Source organism: Cucumis sativus, chromosome 2 (genome assembly GCF_000004075.3).
Source record: "Cucumis sativus cultivar 9930 chromosome 2, Cucumber_9930_V3, whole genome shotgun sequence".
NCBI classification, from domain to species: domain Eukaryota; kingdom Viridiplantae; phylum Streptophyta; class Magnoliopsida; order Cucurbitales; family Cucurbitaceae; genus Cucumis; species Cucumis sativus.
The window spans coordinates 15,317,549-15,336,849 of record NC_026656.2 but is presented as its reverse complement, the minus strand read 5'-3'; the positions used below and the strand labels follow the sequence as shown (position 1 = coordinate 15,336,849).

The 19,301-nt window shown below is 39.7% G+C and overlaps 1 protein-coding gene and 1 long non-coding RNA gene across 2 annotated transcripts; one reads left to right on the top strand and one right to left on the bottom strand.

The window, feature by feature from the left end:
- Positions 1 to 3,271: 3,271 nt before the first annotated feature.
- LOC116402184 lies at positions 3,272 to 17,339 on the top strand. The gene is made up of 2 exons (XM_031881376.1): positions 3,272 to 3,773; positions 17,195 to 17,339. The coding sequence occupies exons 1-2, from the start codon at positions 3,283 to 3,285 to the stop codon at positions 17,307 to 17,309; spliced, it is 606 nt and encodes a 201-aa protein (XP_031737236.1). The 5' UTR covers positions 3,272 to 3,282; the 3' UTR covers positions 17,310 to 17,339.
- Positions 9,821 to 10,368, bottom strand: LOC116402187. Its single transcript, XR_004214637.1, has 3 exons — positions 10,280 to 10,368; positions 10,115 to 10,187; positions 9,821 to 9,932 (listed from the first exon to the last, which is right to left on the bottom strand). It is a non-coding gene; the product is annotated as an uncharacterized LOC116402187 (long non-coding RNA).
- Positions 17,340 to 19,301: the final 1,962 nt, after the last annotated feature.

Genomic DNA, 19,301 nt, shown 5'->3' with positions numbered 1-19,301 from the left:
AGTCAAAATGGAAGAGACCGAAGAAGTAATGGAGCTGAACCAGTTAGTTGTTGCTGAAACCACCGAAATTGAATTGAAGACACTCACGGGGTTAACATCCAAAGGGACAATGAAACTGAAGGGGCATGTAAAAGGAAGGGAGGTGGTGATTCTCATCGACAGTGGAGCTACGAACAACTTCATCCATGAAGCAGTGGCAATGGAAGGAGGGTTGAACATTGAACCCGGTACACAATTTGGAGTGACTATTGCAGACGGGACCCGCTGTAAAGGGAAAGGTATTTGCAGAAAGGTGGAACTGAGATTGAAAGAAATGACAGTTATAACTGATTTTCTAGTGGTGGAACTAGGAAATATTGACGTGATTTTAGGGATGCAATGGCTAGATACCACCGGCACAATGAAGGTACATTGGCCATCATTAACCATGACCTTTTGGGCAAAAGACAAGCAAATCGTGTTAAGAGGAGATCCATCCTTAGTGAAACCTGAATGTTCTTTGAAGACATTGGAAAAAACGTGGGATATAGTGTAAGACCTCCAGTTATTCATACATATCAAAGGAGGGGCAGAAAAGTAATTGGACAAATTAATAATGAGGAAGGAAAAAGAGGAGGAGATCCTGCAGGTGGGGCCCAGGCACAGAAATAAGAGAAAGATGAGAGAAGGAATATAAATAGGTTTTTTAGGTCTAGGGGAGGTAGGTTTTATTTTTATCCTGAAGTTGGCGGCTGCTTAGCCTAGAGGAATATCCAGTCTTTCCCTAGAGGAAGCTGGGTTTGTCTTCATTATTCCTTGTTTTTCTTGAATCTTTATGTTTTTCTGTACTCATTTTGGCTATATATAAATAAAGATAGCAGAGGGCTACCTCTGTTTTTGGCCATTGTAAGGGAGAAATAGTGAAGTAAGCAAGTTGAATCCTTACATATAGAAGACCAAGGCTTCCTCTTAGAATTCCAGAATTATGAGATGGAAGTAGAGAATGAATATGAACTGGGGACAAGATTAAAAGGAGATGAGGAGGAAATATCTATGATCCGATCCCTGCTCAAGTATTATGCGGAGATATTTGAGACACCGAAGAAATTACCTCCAAAAAGAGCTATTGATCACCGAATATTAACCCTACCTGACCATAAACCTATCCCTTACTCCAGCCCGGTGTTGTTAGTGAAGAAAAAAGATGGTGGATGGAGATTTTGTGTCGATTACCGCAAGTTAAATCAGGCGACAGTATCGGATAAGTTCCCAATTCCTGTGATAGAGGAATTATTAGATGAGCTGAATAGGGCAACGGTTTTCTCGAAATTAGATCTGAAATCTGGTTATCACCAGATTAGAATGAAAGAGGAAGATGTGGAGAAAACTGTGTTCCGCACACATGAAGGGCACTATGAGTTTCTAGTAATGCCGTTTGGTCTCACGAATGCTCTGGCAACCTTCCAATCTTTGATGAACCAGGTATTTAAACCTTTCCTTCGGCGCTGTGTTTTGGTGTTCTTTGATGATATACTGGTTTATAGTGCGGATATAGATGAACACGCAAAGCATTTGGGCATGGTATTCAATGTTTTGAAGGATAACCAGCTGTTTGCTAACAAAAAAAAATGCGTTATAGCCCATTCTCAAATACAGTACTTGGGACATATGATATCCAAAAGAGGAGTTGAGGCAGATGAGGATAAGATCAAGAAGATGATTAATTGGCCACCACCAACGAATATATCTGGTCTGCGGGGCTTCTTAGGACTGACAGGATATTATAGGAGGTTTGTCAAGGGTTATGGAGAGATCGCTGCACCGCTAACCAAGTTATTACAGAAGAATGCTTTTAAGTGGAATGAAGAAGCAAATACTGCCTTCGAAAATTTGAAGCTAGCAATGACTACTCTACCAGTGTTGGCATTACCAGATTGGAACATTCCCTTTATTATCGAAACTGATGCATCTGGCGTAGGGTTAGGAGCGGTGATCTCTCAAAATGGCCACCCGATTGCCTTTTTCAGTCAGAAGTTATCCACAAGGGCTCAAAACAAATCCATCTATGAAAGAGAGTTGATGGCTGTAGTTCTATCAGTTCAAAAATGGAGGCATTATTTGCTGGGCAGGAAGTTCACCATACTTTCAGATCAAAAGGCTCTTAAATTCTTGCTTGAACAGAGAGAGGTACAGCCCCAATTCCAGAAATGGTTGACAAAGCTCCTTGGATATGATTTCGAGATTTTATATCAACCCGGACATCAGAACAAGGCAGCGGACGCCCTATCTAGAATGGAGCAACCGGTGGAGCTGCACAGCTTGACAACTACTGGAATCATTGATGTGAAACTAATCGAGCAGGAAGTTGAGAATGATGCTGAACTTAAGAAAATTATGGAAAATCTGAAGAAAAATGCAGAAGAAGGAAGCAAGTTTCAAGTGGAAAAAGGAAGATTGCTCTATAAGGGGAGAATGGTAGTATCTCAAACTTCTACACTTATACCCAAGATCCTACATACTTTCCACGATTCTATCCTCGGGGGACATTCTGGATTTTTAAGAACTTACAAGAGGATCAGTGGAGAACTATATTGGAGGGGTATGAAGGCTGAAATAAAGAAATATGTGGAACAATGCGAGATCTGCCAGAGAAACAAATACGAAGCAACCAAACCAGCTGGGGTACTTCAACCAATTCCAATTCCTGACAGAATCTTAGAAGATTGGACCATGGACTTTATTGAGGGGTTGCCACTAGCTGGAGGGGTTAATGTGATCATGGTGGTAGTTGATCGGCTGAGTAAGTATTCTTACTTTATATCATTGAGACATCCGTTTTCAGCCAAGCAAGTTGCTTCCATATTCATCGACAGAATAGTAAGCAAGCACGGCATTCCTAAGTCGATTATCACAGATCGGGATAAAATCTTTCTTAGTAATTTTTGGAAGGAACTGTTTGCAACCATGGGAACTATTCTAAAGAGGAGTACCGCGTTTCACCCACAAACTGATGGGCAGACAGAAAGGGTAAATAGATGTCTCGAAACTTATCTGCGATGCTTCTGTAATGAACAACCAAAAAAATGGGATAGACTGATTCCATGGGCAGAATTGTGGTATAATACCACCTTCCATGCATCCACCAAAATGACCCCTTTCCAGACGGTATACCGCAGACCGCCTCCTCCCCTGTTATCCTATGGTTACAAGAAAACTCCTAATAATGAGGTTGACACGCTGCTGAAGGAACGTGACTTAGCCATCAATGCCTTAAAAGAACACCTGTGTGTAGCCTAGAACAGGATGAAGAAAATGGCTGATCGAAATAGAAGAGAGTTAAAATTTAAGGTAGGAGATGAAGTCTACTTGAAATTGAGACCTTACCGGCAACGCTCCTTGGCTCGGAAGAAGTGTGAAAAGTTAGCACCTAAATATTACGGACCCTACAAAATTACTGAAGAAATAGGAGCAGTTGCGTACAGATTGATGTTACCGCCGGAAGCCAGTATCCACAATGTGTTCCATATTTCTCAGTTAAAACTGAAACTGGGTAGTCAACAAGCTGTTCAACACCAGCAACCTAGGCTAACGGAAGAGTTTGAGTTACAATTATGGCCGGAAACAGTGTTGGGAGTCCGTTGGAATCGGGAATTGGGAGGAAATGAATGGTTAATTAAGTGGAAAGGGCTGCCGGACAGTGAAACAACTTGGGAATCTGTTTTCCAAATGAACCAACAATTCCCTGACTTTCACCTTGAGGACAAGGTGAACCTGGAACCGAGGGGTATTGTAAGGCCCCCTATTATCCATACATACAAAAGGAGGGGTAAAAACGTAAAAGCTCACGCAGCAGAAAAGGGGAGAATATTAGGAAAAGAACATGAGAGTGGGGCCCACGGGGAAGAATGAGAAAAGAGCTATAAATAAGGCCTTATCGGGATTGGGGGCTAGGTTAACTTTTTGTCTTCATTTGGTCTGTAGAGGCTGCTAGGTCTAGGAAGGACTACTATCTTTTCCTGGGGAGGTTTGACATGATATTATCATCTTTATTGCTTTCTTTTATTTCCTTCTACTGTATCTTTTGGCATTTATATATAAATAAAGATCTACAGAGTGCTGTCTCTGTTTGCCAACTGTTTGGGTAATTTAGTATTTTATTTGTGGAGTCTCTACAAAATTATAGCAATTCATTGCAAATAAGATGCAGTACCTTGATTTTATGGTTAAAGGTTCCAATTGTTTTTTCTTTTTAAGCTCTTATTTAGAAGGATTCACCTGTTACAAGTTGAAATGTGTTGGAAAAATTGGACAAGAAGTTATAACCTTACAAGAAAATGATCCTTATAGAAAGAACTAACTTGATTCAAGCAAAATATCTTCAAGAACAAAATTGCAATTACACGAACACTTATTAACACAAATAAAAAATGCAAATCAGACTATTGAGTACAATGAAATACAACATGATAACAAGACAGAGATGCAACATATACATAAACATACAAATCAGAAAAGAAGTTGATTCTTGACAACAAAGTAAAATAAATACAAAACATAATAAATTTCTATGACCATTAGGACTCTGTAGAGAAATGCCTACTTTCGACATAAGCATTTCATCAAATTCCATCTAAAGCGGAGAGGTTGCCCATGCAAGCTCTGATACCAGGCAATCTCGACGCGCATTTTACTTTACCTAAGCAGCTGGCTTGACTCCCTCTTTTTTTTCTCCCTCCCTCTCTACCGGCTGCCGTGCTAGGTGAAGAACTAAAGGACCTACTAGGCGGGGTCGGGTTTTGCTTAGGCAAGAAAAGCGGAGAGGATCCCCACGAAAACTCTGAAACCGGGGATCTCGGCACGCATTTTACTTGACCTAAGCGGCTGGCTTGGCTCCCTCTTTTTTTTCTCTCTCCCTCTCTACAGGCTGCCATGCTGAGTGAAGAACTCTAAGAACCTACTAGGCGGGTCGGGTTTTGCTTAGGCAAGAAAAGCGGAGAGAATCCCCACGAAAATTCTGAAACCGGGGATCTCGGCGCGCATTTTACTTGACCTAAGCGGCTGGCTTGGCTCCCTCTTTTTTTTTCTCTCCCTCTCTACCGGCTGCCATGATGGGTGAAGAACTCTAAGAACCTACTAGGCGGGTCGGGTTTTGCTTAGGCAAGAAAAGCGGAGAGGATCCCCACGAAAATTCTGAAACCGGGGGATCTCGGCGCGCATTTTACTTGACCTAAGCGGCTGGCTTGGCTCCCTCTTTTTTTTCTCTCTCCCTCTCTACCGGCTGCCATGATGGGTGAAAACTCTAAGACCTACTAGGCGGGTCGGTTTTGCTTAGGCAAGAAAAGCGGAGAGGATCCCCACGAAAATTCTGAAACCGGGGGATCTCGGCGCGCATTTTACTTGACCTAAGCGGCTGGCTTGGCTCCCTCTTTTTTTTCTCTCTCCCTCTCTACCGGCTGCCATGCTGGGTGAAAAACTCTAAGGACCTACTAGGCGGGTCGGGTTTTGCTTAGGCAAGAAAAGCGGAGAGGATCCCCACGAAAATTCTGAAACCGGGGGATCTCGGCGCGCATTTTACTTGACCTAAGCGGCTGGCTTGGCTCCCTCTTTTTTTTCTCTCTCCCTCCTACCGGCTGCCATGCTGGGTGAAAACTCTAAGGACCTACTAGGCGGGTCGGGTTTTGCTTAGGCAAGAAAAGCGGAGAGGATCCCCACGAAAATTCTGAAACCGGGGATCTCGGCGCGCATTTTACTTGACCTAAGCGGCTGGCTTGGCTCCCTCTTTTTTTCTCTCTCCCTCTCTACCGGCTGCCATGCTGGGTGAAAAACTCTAAGGACCTACTAGGCGGGTCGGGTTTTGCTTAGGCAAGAAAAGCGGAGAGGATCCCCACGAAAATTCTGAAACCGGGGATCTCGGCGCGCATTTTACTTGACCTAAGCGGCTGGCTTGGCTCCCTCTTTTTTTTCTCTCCCCTCTCTACCGGCTGCCATGCTGGGTGAAAAACTCTAAGGACCTACTAGGCGGGTCGGGTTTTGCTTAGGCAAGAAAAGCGGAGAGGATCCCCACGAAAATTCTGAAACCGGGGGATCTCGGCGCGCATTTTACTTGACCTAAGCGGCTGGCTTGGCTCCCTCTTTTTTTTTCTCTCCCCTCTCTACCGGCTGCCATGCTGGGTGAAAAACTCTAAGGACCTACTAGGCGGGTCGGGTTTTGCTTAGGCAAGAAAAGCGGAGAGGATCCCCACGAAAATTCTGAAACCGGGGGATCTCGGCGCGCATTTTACTTGACCTAAGCGGCTGGCTTGGCTCCCTCTTTTTTTTTCTCTCCCCTCTACCGGCTGCCATGATGGGTGAAGAACTCTAAGGACCTACTAGGCGGGTCGGGTTTTGCTTAGGCAAGAAAAGCGGAGAGGATCCCCACGAAAATTCTGAAACCGGGGGATCTCGGCGCGCATTTTACTTGACCTAAGCGGCTGGCTTGGCTCCCTCTTTTTTTTCTCTCTCCCTCTCTACCGGCTGCCATGCTGGGTGAAAAACTCTAAGGACCTACTAGGCGGGTCGGGTTTTGCTTAGGCAAGAAAAGCGGAGAGGATCCCCACGAAAATTCTGAAACCGGGGGATCTCGGCGCGCATTTTACTTGACCTAAGCGGCTGGCTTGGCTCCCTCTTTTTTTTCTCTCCCTCTCTACCGGCTGCCATGATGGGTGAAAAACTCTAAGGACCTACTAGGGGGTCGGGTTTTGCTTAGGCAAGAAAAGCGGAGAGGATCCCCACGAAAATTCTGAAACCGGGGGATCTCGGCGCGCATTTTACTTGACCTAAGCGGCTGCTTGGCTCCCTCTTTTTTTTCTCTCACCCTCTCTACCGCTGCCATGCTGGGTGAAAAACTCAGAAGAATAGTTCTTGCAATGGTAAAGCTCCTAACCCCGATCAGGAAACCCATGAAAGAGCAGACTCAACGGATAAGTCTTCATCAACCCTATCTAGCTGCTGAGTCAGAGTACGAGGGCTAGGCCCAGGCAAAGGCGAGACCAGTAGCAGCTCTTTCTTCAGTTTCAGTTGTTGTCGTTGAGTCAAGCTATTTATTCTCTCAAAATGTAGATTTAGAAGCTGCCCATAAATTTACCTGAAACCCTATCTCTTCCTTCGACTTCTACTGAATTTCGACTTCTACTTTCTGAAGTGAATCCCCTCCACAAAGGTACCGCCCGGAAGTTGCTCCATTTCAATCTACTAAGATCCCAGATGCAAAGACGGTTCTTTCCCCCCGAAATGGAATGGAGGCTAAAAGCTTGATAAAGTCCGACGGAATATACAAAGGGATAATAAGATAAGAGTCCAAGAAAGCGCCAAGAATTGGAAGCAGGACCTACTAGGCGGGTCGGGTTTTGCTTAGGCAAGAAAAGCGGAGAGGATCCCCACGAAAATTCTGAAACCGGGGGATCTCGACGCGCATTTTACATGACCTAAGCGGCTGCCTTGGCTCCCTCTTTGTTTTCTCTCACCCTCACTACCGGCTGCCATGATGGGTGAAGAACTCTAAGGACCTACTAGGCGGGGTCGGGTTTTGCTTAGGCAAGAAAAGCGGAGAGGATCCCCACGAAATATTCTGAAACGGGGATCTCGACGCGCATTTTACTTGACCTAAGCGGCTGGCTTGGCTCCCTCTTTTTTTCTCTCTCCCTCTCTACCGGCTGCATGCTGGGTGAAAACCTCTAAGGACCTACTAGGCGGGTCGGGTTTTGCCTAGGCAAGAAAAGCGGAGAGGATCCCCACGAAATTCTGAAACCGGGGGATCTCGGCGAGCATTTTACTTGACCTAAGCGGCTGGCTTGGCTCCCTCTTTTTTTTCTCTCCCCTCTCTACGGCTGCCATGCTGGGTGAAAAACTCTAAGGACTACTAGGGGGGTCGGGTTTTGCTTAGGCAAGAAAAGCGGAGAGGATCCCACGAAAAATTCTGAAACCGGGGGATCTCGGCGCGCATTTTACTTGACCTAAGCGGCTGCCTTGGCTCCCTCTTTTTTTTCTCTCACCCTCTCTACCGGCTGCAATGCTGGGTGAAAAACTCTAAGGACCTACTAGGCGGGTCGGGTTTTGCTTAGGCAAGAAAAGCGGAGAGGATCCCACGAAAATTCTGAAACCGGGGGATCTCGGCGCGCATTTTACTTGACCTAAGCGGCTGCCTTGGCTCCCTCTTTGTTTTCTCTCACCCTCTCTACGGCTGCAATGCTGGGTGAAAAACTCTAAGGACCTACTAGGCGGGTCGGGTTTTGCTTAGGCAAGAAAAGCGGAGAGGATCCCCACGAAAATTCTGAAACCGGGGGATCTCGGCGCGCATTTTACTTGACCTAAGCGCTGCCTTGGCTCCCTCTTTGTTTTCTCTCACCTTCTCTACCGGCTGCCATGCTGGGTGAAAAACTCTAAGGACCTACTAGGCGGGTCGGGTTTTCCTTAGGCAAGAAAAGCGGAAGGATCCCACGAAAATTCTGAAACCGGGGGATCTCGGTCCGCATTTTACTTGACCTAAGCGGCTGGCTTGGCTCCCTCTTTTTTTTCTCTCTCCCTCTCTCCCGGCTGCCATGCTGGGTGAAGAACTCTAGTGACCCACTAGGCGGGGGTCAGGTTCTGCAACTCTAAGCAGCTTGGTCGTATTGCTTTGTTTTTATCGGCTGTTATGTTGGGTGAAGAACTCTAAGAACTTGCTGACTTTGCTTTCTACTTGACCTAACAATCTTATTTTGCTTTCAAACAATCTTATACAAATGTGTATTGCCAAAAGAGGGATTTAAAATTAATATAAAAAAGGCAGTAGAAGATGGCAAAAAAGGGGATTAAAATTGAGATAAAAAAGGCAACCGCACATATTATTATGTACATAATTCACAATATTCAGAAAATGAACCAAGTGTTCTACTCATTTCTAAGCTATCAGTATATGCATTTTCAACATATGTAACATATTCAACTAACAAATACAATCACAAATCCGAGCTCTGTTCTCATGGGTTAGGCATATATGCTTTTTTATGCTAAAAAGCGAAGTAGACATGGTACTTATTCTAAGCATAGAGCATTGCAAAAGTTTCTAAATTTTGACATTTTAGAAAAATTTGCAAAATGAAAATTTCCCAAAGGACATGGAATGTGCAAGGCTACAACCCACCCCCCACTTAAAAATTTGCATTGTCCTTAAAGCATTTTAAGCAAGATTCTACGGATGGAAAGAAAAAAAAGGAGAACAGAAGACTCCCCTTGTAACCTAGTTTCTTCATGGAAGCTTGCTTGCAAAGATCCAAGTTTGGTTATATTTCATTTTCCTTTATTCCTACAAAAAGAAAACAAGAATTTCCTTTCGAATTTTATTAAAGAGGTTAAACTAAAAATTTTAGAAAAATGTGCAGAATTGTTTAAGCTTGGTTGCATTTTCTAAGCATCACTTGAATTTATTAAAACGACCTAACAAATATTCAATACAAGTTCGTAATTCATAACCTACCAAAAGTTCAAAAAGATTGTTGTAAATTACATACATCAATAAACTTACTTTCAACATTCATTTGGGGTATTGTACGTTCATATTAAAAAGTTCATTCATGTGTGATGCAAAGGCCCTTTTTATGTATCTAAAACTAAAATCACGAAAATCATCGTGGACATGCAGCACAACAAACTGAATTTCCATGGGAAGCCTTTTGCTAACAAAATGGTTGACAATAATTACTCAGACAAGAGAGAATGACTATAATTAATTAACAGAAGTACAAATCAATATAGGTGCACAACCACCAAGCCCCAACAAAAGGAACAATAAATTTCAATAACAAAGAAAGGTAGTATCAGGACTATCCTTACTTGTTATCGAAGAAGATACCTTGGCTCCGGTAAGCCCAATGCTCTGCCTTACAACGTTCAATTACCTCAGTACTGCAGCGTTTCTTCAAAGTTTGGGAATCTACCTAAAACATAAATATATATTCCAACTTGAAAACCTCCATGTCAGAAACTTTACTTTATTTATCAACACAGATGCTATGCAAGAATTAGTTAGCAGAAATACAACATAAATAGTAATGATATTCTTGGGGAGGGGATAAAAGCATCTTTCATCTTAGAAATAAGCTTAGCAGTTAGCACTAACCTTTATATAAGAAGTTAACACCGGTTTGATTGCTTCTTAAAGTTCAGCTACGAAATCTGGTAAAGAGAAAGACCTAATCCATAATGTTAAAGAGGAAAAGACCAAGTCAGATTCCTTTATTCAAACAGGTTAGTATCACATCTCCAAAGGAAAAAACTTACGGACCTCTACGACGAATTTCCTTGAATGATGTAGCAGCACCTGATTCTTCAAACACAGTTTCATTTATGCTGTGAAAAATAAGATTGATAAATAAACTTTCGGCTACAATGAGCCACATAAACATAAAGCTGTGACAGGAAAACAAAAGCTAACAGATAATTAACTATACAGTTTGTAAGCAAAATACCAAATAGCCCATAATCAAGATCACAACTGAAGCAAACAATAATGTGTAGTTTATCATTTCCAACCAAATAATTCAATAACAAATAAGGTCAAATGGCCAAATAATATGTCCTTTCACATAAATATTTACTCCTGAATTTTTTGAAGGATAATGTTACCGCTTCTCTCCCACGTTTCACAAAAATTCTTTTACATATTATATTTTTTTTACATATTCCTATTGAAGAATCTCATTTGAGCATTTGTGGTCAATTTGACTTGAAAGAAACGGCCAAACTTTCAATAAGAAAGAAGCAAGATGGCCCAATTACGAAAATAATACCATGAATACAAACCATGAAGAAATAGTAAAACAGTCAATACAAGAAGAAAAAAGTTCACTTCAAAACGACCTAAAACAGTATCACTTGAACAAAATGTGTCTAAGTATCACTCGAACTTTCAAAACGACCTAAAACAGCTTACGTTGAGATTTGTAACTCATAACCTACGAAAAAAGTTCAAATAGTGTGAAAAAAGCACTACAAGACCCAAAATGGCTACCAAGTGTGTAATTGTAACAAACTTAGTTCAAACCAACCTAGAACGTGCTCAAAACGTGTCTAGGTATTACTTGAGTTTTCAAAACGACCTAGCAAATCCTAAATGTAGGTTCGTAATGATCTACCAAAAAGGTTGAAAAAAGCATTTCAAGACCAAAAATGACAACCAAGTGCAACAAAATCAATCTAACCTAAAATGTATTCAAAACATGTGTACGTATCACTTAAACTTTCAAAACCACCAAACAATGCTTAAGTGTAAGTTTGTAACTCACAACCTACCAAATTTTCAAAAACTGTAAAAAAGCACTTCAAGACCCAAAATGGCAACGAAGTATGTAAGTGCAACGGACTTAGTTTCAAGCCATCCTAAAAAGAGTGCAAAACGTGTCTAAGATTTCAAACCGACCAAACAATACTCAAGCGTAAGTTCGTAACTCACAACCTAAAAAAATTTCAAAAAGTGTGAAAAAAAGTACTTCAAGACCCAACATTTCAATCCAATGTGTAAGTGCAACAAACTTAGTTTCAAACCAACGCAAAATGTGTTTAAAACGACCTAACAATCGTTAAGTGTAAGTTCGTAACTCACAAACTAACAAAAAAATCAAAATGCGTGAAAAATGCACTTTGAGACCTAAAATGGCAACCAAGTATGCAAGTGAAACAAACTTAGTCTTAAACAAATCTAAAAAAATTTCAAACCGTGTTTAAGTATCACTTGAACTTTCAGAACGACCTAAGAATGTTTATTTGTAAATTCATCACTCATAACCTACCAAAAAGTTCAAGAAGTATGGAAAAAAAGGAAACACTACACGACCCAAAATGGCAACCAAGTGCGCAAGTGCAACAAACTTAGTTCCAAACCAACCTAAAAAGTGGTCAAGGCGTGTCTAAGTATCACTTGGACTTTCAAAACAACCTAACAAAGTTTAAGTGTAAGTTGGTAACCCATAGCCTACCAAAAAGTTCAAAAAGTGTGAAAAGGGCACTTCAAGACCGAAAATGGCAACCAATTGGATAAGGTCAACAAACTTAGTTTCAAACTAACCTAAACCGAGTTTAAAACGTGTCTAAGTATCACTTGAACTTTCAAAATGTCCTAAAACAGCTTACGTGTAGGATCGTAACTCATAACCTACGAAAAAAGTTCAAATATTGTGAAAAAAGCACTACAATACCCAAAATGGCAACCAAGTGTGTAAGTGCAACAAACTTAGTTCAAACCAACCTAAAATGTGCTCAAAACGTGTCTATGTATTACTTGAGTTTTCAAAACGACCTAGCAAATCCTAAGTGTAAGTTCGTAACTCATAATCTACCAAAAAGTTTGAAAAAAGCATTTCAAGACCAAAAATGACAACCAAGTGCAACAAACTCAATCTAACCTAAAATGTATTCAAAACGTGTGTAACTATCACTTGAATTTTCAAAACAACCAAACAATGCTTAAGGGTAAGTTTGTAACTCACAACCTACCAAAATTTCAAAAAGTGTGAAAAAGGTACTTCAAGACCCAAAACGGCAACGAAGTATGTAAGTGCAATGAACTTAGTTTCAAGTTATCTTAAAAAGAGTTCAAAATGTGTCTAAGCTTTCAAACGGACCAAACAATACTCAAGCGTAAGTTCGTGACTCACAACCTACCAAAATTTCAAAAAGTGTGGAAAAAAGCACTTGGAGACCCAACATGTCAATCAAATGTCTAAACAACTTAGTTCCAAACAAACACAAAATGTGTTTGAAACGACCTAACAGTGCTTAAGTGTAAGTTCGTAACTCACAAACTAACAAAAAGTTCAAAATGAGTGAAAATGCACTTTGAGACCTAAAATGGCAACCAATTGTGCAAGTGAAACAAACTTAGTGTTAAACAAATCTAAAAAATGTGCTTAAAACTACTCTAAAGCACACACAAACACTCTCCATCTCACTCTCTATCTGCCCTGTTTCCAATTTAATCGGTATTCATTTGGGGTTATTGTAGGTTCATATTTAGAAATAGTCATTCATGTTGTGATGCAAAATCCCTTTTATGTATCTAAAACTAAAATCACGAAAATCATCTTGGACATGCAGCACAACAAACTAAATTTCCACGGGAAGCCTTTGCTAACAAAATGGTAGACAATAATTACTCAAACAAGAGAAGGACTATAATTAATTAACAGAAGTACAAATCAATATAGGTGCACAACCACCAAACAAGAGAGAAGGAACAATAAACTTCAATAACAAAAGAAAGGTAGTATCAGGACTATCCTTACTTGTTATCGAAGAAGATACCTTGGCTCCGGTAAGCCCAATGCTCTGCCTTACAACGTTCAATTACCTCAGTACTGCAGCGTTTCTTCAAAGTTTGGGAATCTACCTAAAACATAAATATATATTCCAACTTGAAAACCTCCATGTCAGAAACTTTACTTTATTTATCAAACCAGATGCTATGCAAGAATTAGTTAGCAGAAATACAACATAAATAGTAATGATATTCTTTGGGGAGGGGATAAAAGCATCTTTCATCTTAGAAATAAGCTTAGCAGTTAGCACTAACCTTTATATAAGAAGTTAACACCGGTTTGATTGCTTCTTAAAGTTCACTACGAAATCTGGTAAAGAGAAAGACCTAATCCATAATGTTAAAGAGGAAAAGACCAAGTCAGATTCCTTTATTCAAACAGGTTAGTATCACAGCACCAAAGGAAAAAACTTACGGATCTCTACGACGAATTTCCTTGAATGATGTAGCAGCATTTGATGCTTGAAACACGGTTTCATTTATGCTGTGAAAAATAAGATCGATAAATAAAACTTTTGGCTACAATTAGCCACAGAAACATAAAGCTGTGACAGGAAAACAAAAGCTAACAGATAATTAACTATACAGTTTGTAGGCAAAATACCAAATAGCCCATAATCAAGATCACAACTCAAGCAGACAATAATGTGTAGTTTATCATTTCCATCCAAATAATTCAATCATAAATAAGGTCAAATGGCCAAATAATATGGCCTTTCACATAAATACTTACTCCTGAATTTTTTGAACGATAATGTTATCGCTTCTCTCCCACGTTTCACGAAGGCCCTCAGCCATCTGCCAATTCCAATATAAGAAAATTATTTTACATATTATATTAAACATTGAAAATTCTTTTACATATTATTTTTTTTTTATGTATTCCTATTGAAGAATCTCATTTGAGCATTTTGTGGTCAATTTGACTTGACAGAAACAGCAGAACTTTCAATTAGAAGGAAGCAAGATGCCTAGTTTTTTGAACTGCGGTTTTTTTTTTTTTTTTTTGCTTTAACTTGCTGTAAATTGGAGATGTTTTCCATAACTGCTTCGGCTTGGAGCCCTCTCTCTACTCCTTATGTAATTTCAAGAAATAGATAAAATCCAAGTTAAACTAGATAAGTGGAAAAGATATTGTCTCTTTAGTGGAGGTTGGGACACACTTTGTAAGTCGGTTTTTTCACATATACCTACACACTATATGTCTATATTCTTAATGCCAGAAAAGATGATTCATAAAGTGATTAATTGGAAGGTGGTGTCTTGTTCGCAAGAGGATGGTGGAATCGGCGTCGATGTGTGCAACGTTAAAAAAATGCAACCTTCTTGCTAAATGGGGATGGAGATTTATAAATGAAAAGAATTCCCTTTGGGCTAAAGTGGTGAAGAGTATCCATGGAGAAAGTTAATTTGGATGGCATACTAAAGGAATTGTCACTTGCAGTCTCCATAGTCCCTGGATTAGCATTTCGAGATGCTAGCTTCAAGTGGATTCCTAGGCATTGTTCAAGTTCGGTGATGGTTGAAGAATAGCATTTTGGAATGATTTTTGGGCAGATGTTGTTTCTTTTCAAGATCGTTTAGATTGTCTTTGAACTCTAATAATGGAGATGTAAAGGAGTTTTGGGACTCTTCCACTACTTCATGGGCTCTAAATTTCAGGAGACTTCTAAAAGTTGAAGAAATAGATGAATTTCAAGCCTCCCAAAATAAAAGAACCTAGAAATCAGAATCAAATGGGAGGTTTTTGGTTCATTCATTGGTCAAGCATCTCTCCATTGCCTCCCCAATTGAAAAACATTTATACTCGACAATTTGGAAGACAAAAAAGCCCTAGAAAGAGTGAATATCACGCTTTGGAGAAAGCGAAATGGACTATGAACTGTGCAGAAGTTTTGCAAATGAAACCTTCCTCTCACAGTTTATCTCCTAATATTTGTCCTTGTGTTTGCATGCTTTAGAAGATTTACATCATATTTTCTTCTCCTGCTTACATGAAAAGAAGTGTTGGTTTGACTTACTTGGCTATCTTCATTTGAATTGGGTTTTCGACTATAGATTTAGGAGAACGCGGTCCAGCTTATTTCATGTCCCATTCTCAAGAAGAAACCAAGATTGATTTGGTTAAATGCAGTGAAGGCCATTTTACCAGAAATTTGGTTTGAACATAATCAGCTAACATTTTAAAATAAAGCTTCCTCTTGGACAACTCGAGTCGAAATGGCTAGAATCAATGCTTCTTCTTGATGCTCTCTTTCAAAAGACTTCAAAGATTTCTCCATACAAGATATAAGTCATAATTGGCCGACTTTCATTTTTAATTCTTAGTCCACTACTGTACTCTTATTTTATTTCTTTTGGATTTCTAGTGGTCTTAAATCTATGTTGTATAGTTATTGGGCAGTTTGTATGATCTATTCCAAACCTTGTCGTTGGTTTAGTCTTTTGGTTTAAGTCTCGATATGGTGAGAATGCTAAGTAGGTGTCAACATAGATGAGATGTCCTAGTGCACTCACTGATCCTAGGGCTTCTTTGTATTACCTTTTGTCTTGTCTATTCATTTTCAGCTTAATGAAGAGGCTCCTTTCCTACTTCAAAAAAGAAAAAAAAGGTAAATGTGTGATTCTTATAAAGTAAATTATCCTACAGATTAAAAGTTTGAACTTATTCCAAGTGCTTCACCAAATCTTAAATATTTGAACCAACAGCACCAACTTTGCACAACACAACAATGTAAAACACATTAACTACTTTCTCTTTTATGCACATTATATATCAAATAAAAATATTAGAAGGGAAAAAATGGAAAAAAAAAACATACTAACAACGATAAAATATAATAAGCTTCAATCGAAGAGAGAAGGTTTGAAGAACATAATTCAAAGGTTCCCAAAATCATATCATAATTAGAAAGCCAATACCAACACCAATTCAAAGAGAACACCTAATCTACCATACAAAAGTCTAAATATAACTTTTTTTTTTAATCTTGTGTTTTAGTGTATGATGCAAGTGAAGCAAAACAACATTACAATATAAGATCTTTTTACCCTGATATTTAATAATCAACTAAGAAAAATTCGCATTCAAAGTTGACCAAGAATCCAAGACCTTCAATAGGCAAAGATAATATTCTCAACATGGTAATTGGATGTGTTCCCTTTAGCATAGTATCTTAAATAATCACTTTTTGTTATTTGAGAAAAACTCCATTCTCTTATTAATGAAAAAGGACTTGATAATAGGCAAGTATAATTTAATAGAAATTCTAACTAAAGAGAACTAATTATAAAAGGAAATAACGTCTAAAAAGAATAATTAAAAAAATAACTAAGGCAACTATACAATACAAATCTACACTTTGTAATCACAACTTTCGATCTTCCTTGTATGGAGTAACATTTTAAAGAGGCCGAACTAAGATAGATCTAAGCAAAAACTTCATTCATTGATGGCCTAAGAAAGATGGATGGAAACCTTATAATGATACAGGTAACAAACCTTTTCAATTGAGGTTTAGATGCAAAACATGTAATATAGTTCAACATTATTTTGCCAAAGTTAGTCATTAAACTCAAGCGAATCATAAAACAGAAAAAGAATGTAGATTTAAGAGGACTATGTAATATATCAACTAGGAATGAAATAGGCGAAGATAAAAGCAAGTATTAAGAACAAAAGCATAACAAAAGAGGAAGGCCAGCTTACTATTCAAAAAAGCAAAGGAGTTCCATCACTTGCAAGATAGCCTGTGGAACATTGCTATAGAACTATCTTGGGAACTTTGGCAGAGTTGTGTTTGGAAATTACAATGATGTTTAGCAAAAATGTTTACAATAATAAAACTATAACATAAATGTTTCATAGTGTTGGAAGAAATTTGTAAGGCCCCCTATTATCCATACATACAAAAGGAGGGGTAAAAACGTAAAAGCTCACGCAGCAGAAAAGGGGAGAATATTAGGAAAAGAACATGAGAGTGGGGCCCACGGGGAAGAATGAGAAAAGAGCTATAAATAGGCCTTATCGGGATTGGGGGCTAGGTTAACTTTTTGTCTTCATTTGGTCTGTAGAGGCTGCTAGGTCTAGGAAGGACTACTATCTTTTCCTGGGGAGGTTTGACATGATATTATCATCTTTATTGCTTTCTTTTATATTTCCTTCTACTGTATCTCTTGGCATTTATATATAAATAAAGATCTACAGAGTGCTGTCTCTGTTTGCCAACTGTTTGGGTAATTTAGTATTTTATGTGGAGTCTCTACAATTGGTATCAGAGCCCAAACGCTGGGGTGGTGACGCGACTGATGGCGCAAAGGCAAATAGAAGAAAGAATAGATGGAACCGAGAAAGAAATACTGGGCTTGAAGGAAATGATTCTGGAAATGAAGAAATCCATGGATAGACTGGCTGATGAAATGAAAGAAAACAGCAGCTACAAAAGGCGAGATGAATCCGGAACTTCTGATGGATCAGTCATGAAGTTAAAAGGAAAATGGGAAGAAGCCGACAATCCAGGGGAAAACAATGTAGTAACTGTCGACCGAAGCAAATATAAGAAACTGGAAATGCCGATTTTCACCGGGGAAAATCCTGAGTCATGGGTGTTTAGAGCTGAGCATTTTTTCGAAATTAATAGCCTACCGGAAGCAGAAAAAGTGAAAGTAGCAGTGGTTAGTTTCAGACAAGATGAAATCGATTGGTACCGTTGGTAACCATAGAAAGAAGGTGGAAGGATGGGAAGATTTGAAGGTAAGGATGTTTGAATTTTTTCGAGATTCTGGGCAGAAGAGCTTAGGTGCAAGGCTGATTCGAATAGAACAAGATGGATCCTATAATGATTATGTCAAGAAATTCGTACAATATTCTGCACCACTACGCACATGGCTGAAAGCGTGCTCTTAGATGCATTCGTGACAGGTCTAGAACCGGCTCTTCAAGCAGAAGTTATTAGTAGACATCCTCAAACCTTAGAGGAATGTATGAAGGAGGCACAACTGGTAAGTGGCAGAAACCTAGCCTTGAAATTAGCCAAGGCAGAATGGGTAAACAGTGTGACTAGGGAAGGAGGAGGCTCAAGCAAGGGACAAAGCAGTCAAGATAAAAGTTCACCAAAGAAGACTGAGTTCCCCATGAAGCAAGTCACTATTCCCATTAAAGGAAACTACCAGAAAAATGAACCTCCAGTTAAAAGACTCTTGGACACGGAATTCAGAGCAAGATTGGACAAGGGTTTGTGTTTTAGATGCAATGAGAAGTACTCACCGGGACACCGATGCAAGATGAGAGAGAAAAGGGAATTAATGTTATTTATACTTAACGAAGAAGAGAGTGGCGGGGAGGAAGTCAAAATGGAAGAGACCGAAGAAGTAATGGAGCTGAACCAGTTAGTTGTTGCTGAAACCACGAAATTGAATTGAAGACACTCACGGGGTTAACATCCAAAGGGACAATGAAACTGAAGGGGCATGTAAAAGGAAGGGAGGTGGTGATTCTCATCGACAGTGGCAATGGAAGGAGGGTTGAACATTGAACCCGGTACACAATTTGGAGTGACTATTGGAGACGGGACCCGCTGTAAAGGGAAAGGTATTTGCAGAAAGGTGGAACTGAGATTGAAAGAAATGACAGTTATAACTGATTTTCTAGTGGTGGAACTAGGAAATATTGACGTGATTTTAGGGATGCAATGGCTAGATACCACCGGCACAATGAAGGTACATTGGCCATCATTAACCATGACCTTTTGGGCAAAAGACAAGCAAATCGTGTTAAGAGGAGATCCATCCTTAGTGAAACCTGAATGTTCTTTGAAGACATTGGAAAAAACGTGGGATATAGTGTAAGACCTCCAGTTATTCATACATATCAAAGGAGGGGCAGAAAAGTAATTGGACAAATTAATAATGAGGAAGGAAAAAGAGGAGATCGTGCAGGTGGGGCCCAGGCACAGAAATAAGAGAAAGATGAGAGAAGGAATATAAATAGGTTTTT

What these genes read in the sequence shown, in the direction of transcription:
- LOC116402184 (XM_031881376.1), top strand. Translation starts at nt 3,283, where the DNA reads ATGAAGAAAATGGCTGATCGAAATAGAAGAGAGTTAAAATTTAAGGTA. An exon ending in GAACCGAGGGGTATTGTAAG is followed by an intron (nt 3,774 to 17,194) that starts GCCCCCTATTAT and finishes GAAATTTGTAAG; the next exon opens with GCCCCCTATTATCCATACAT.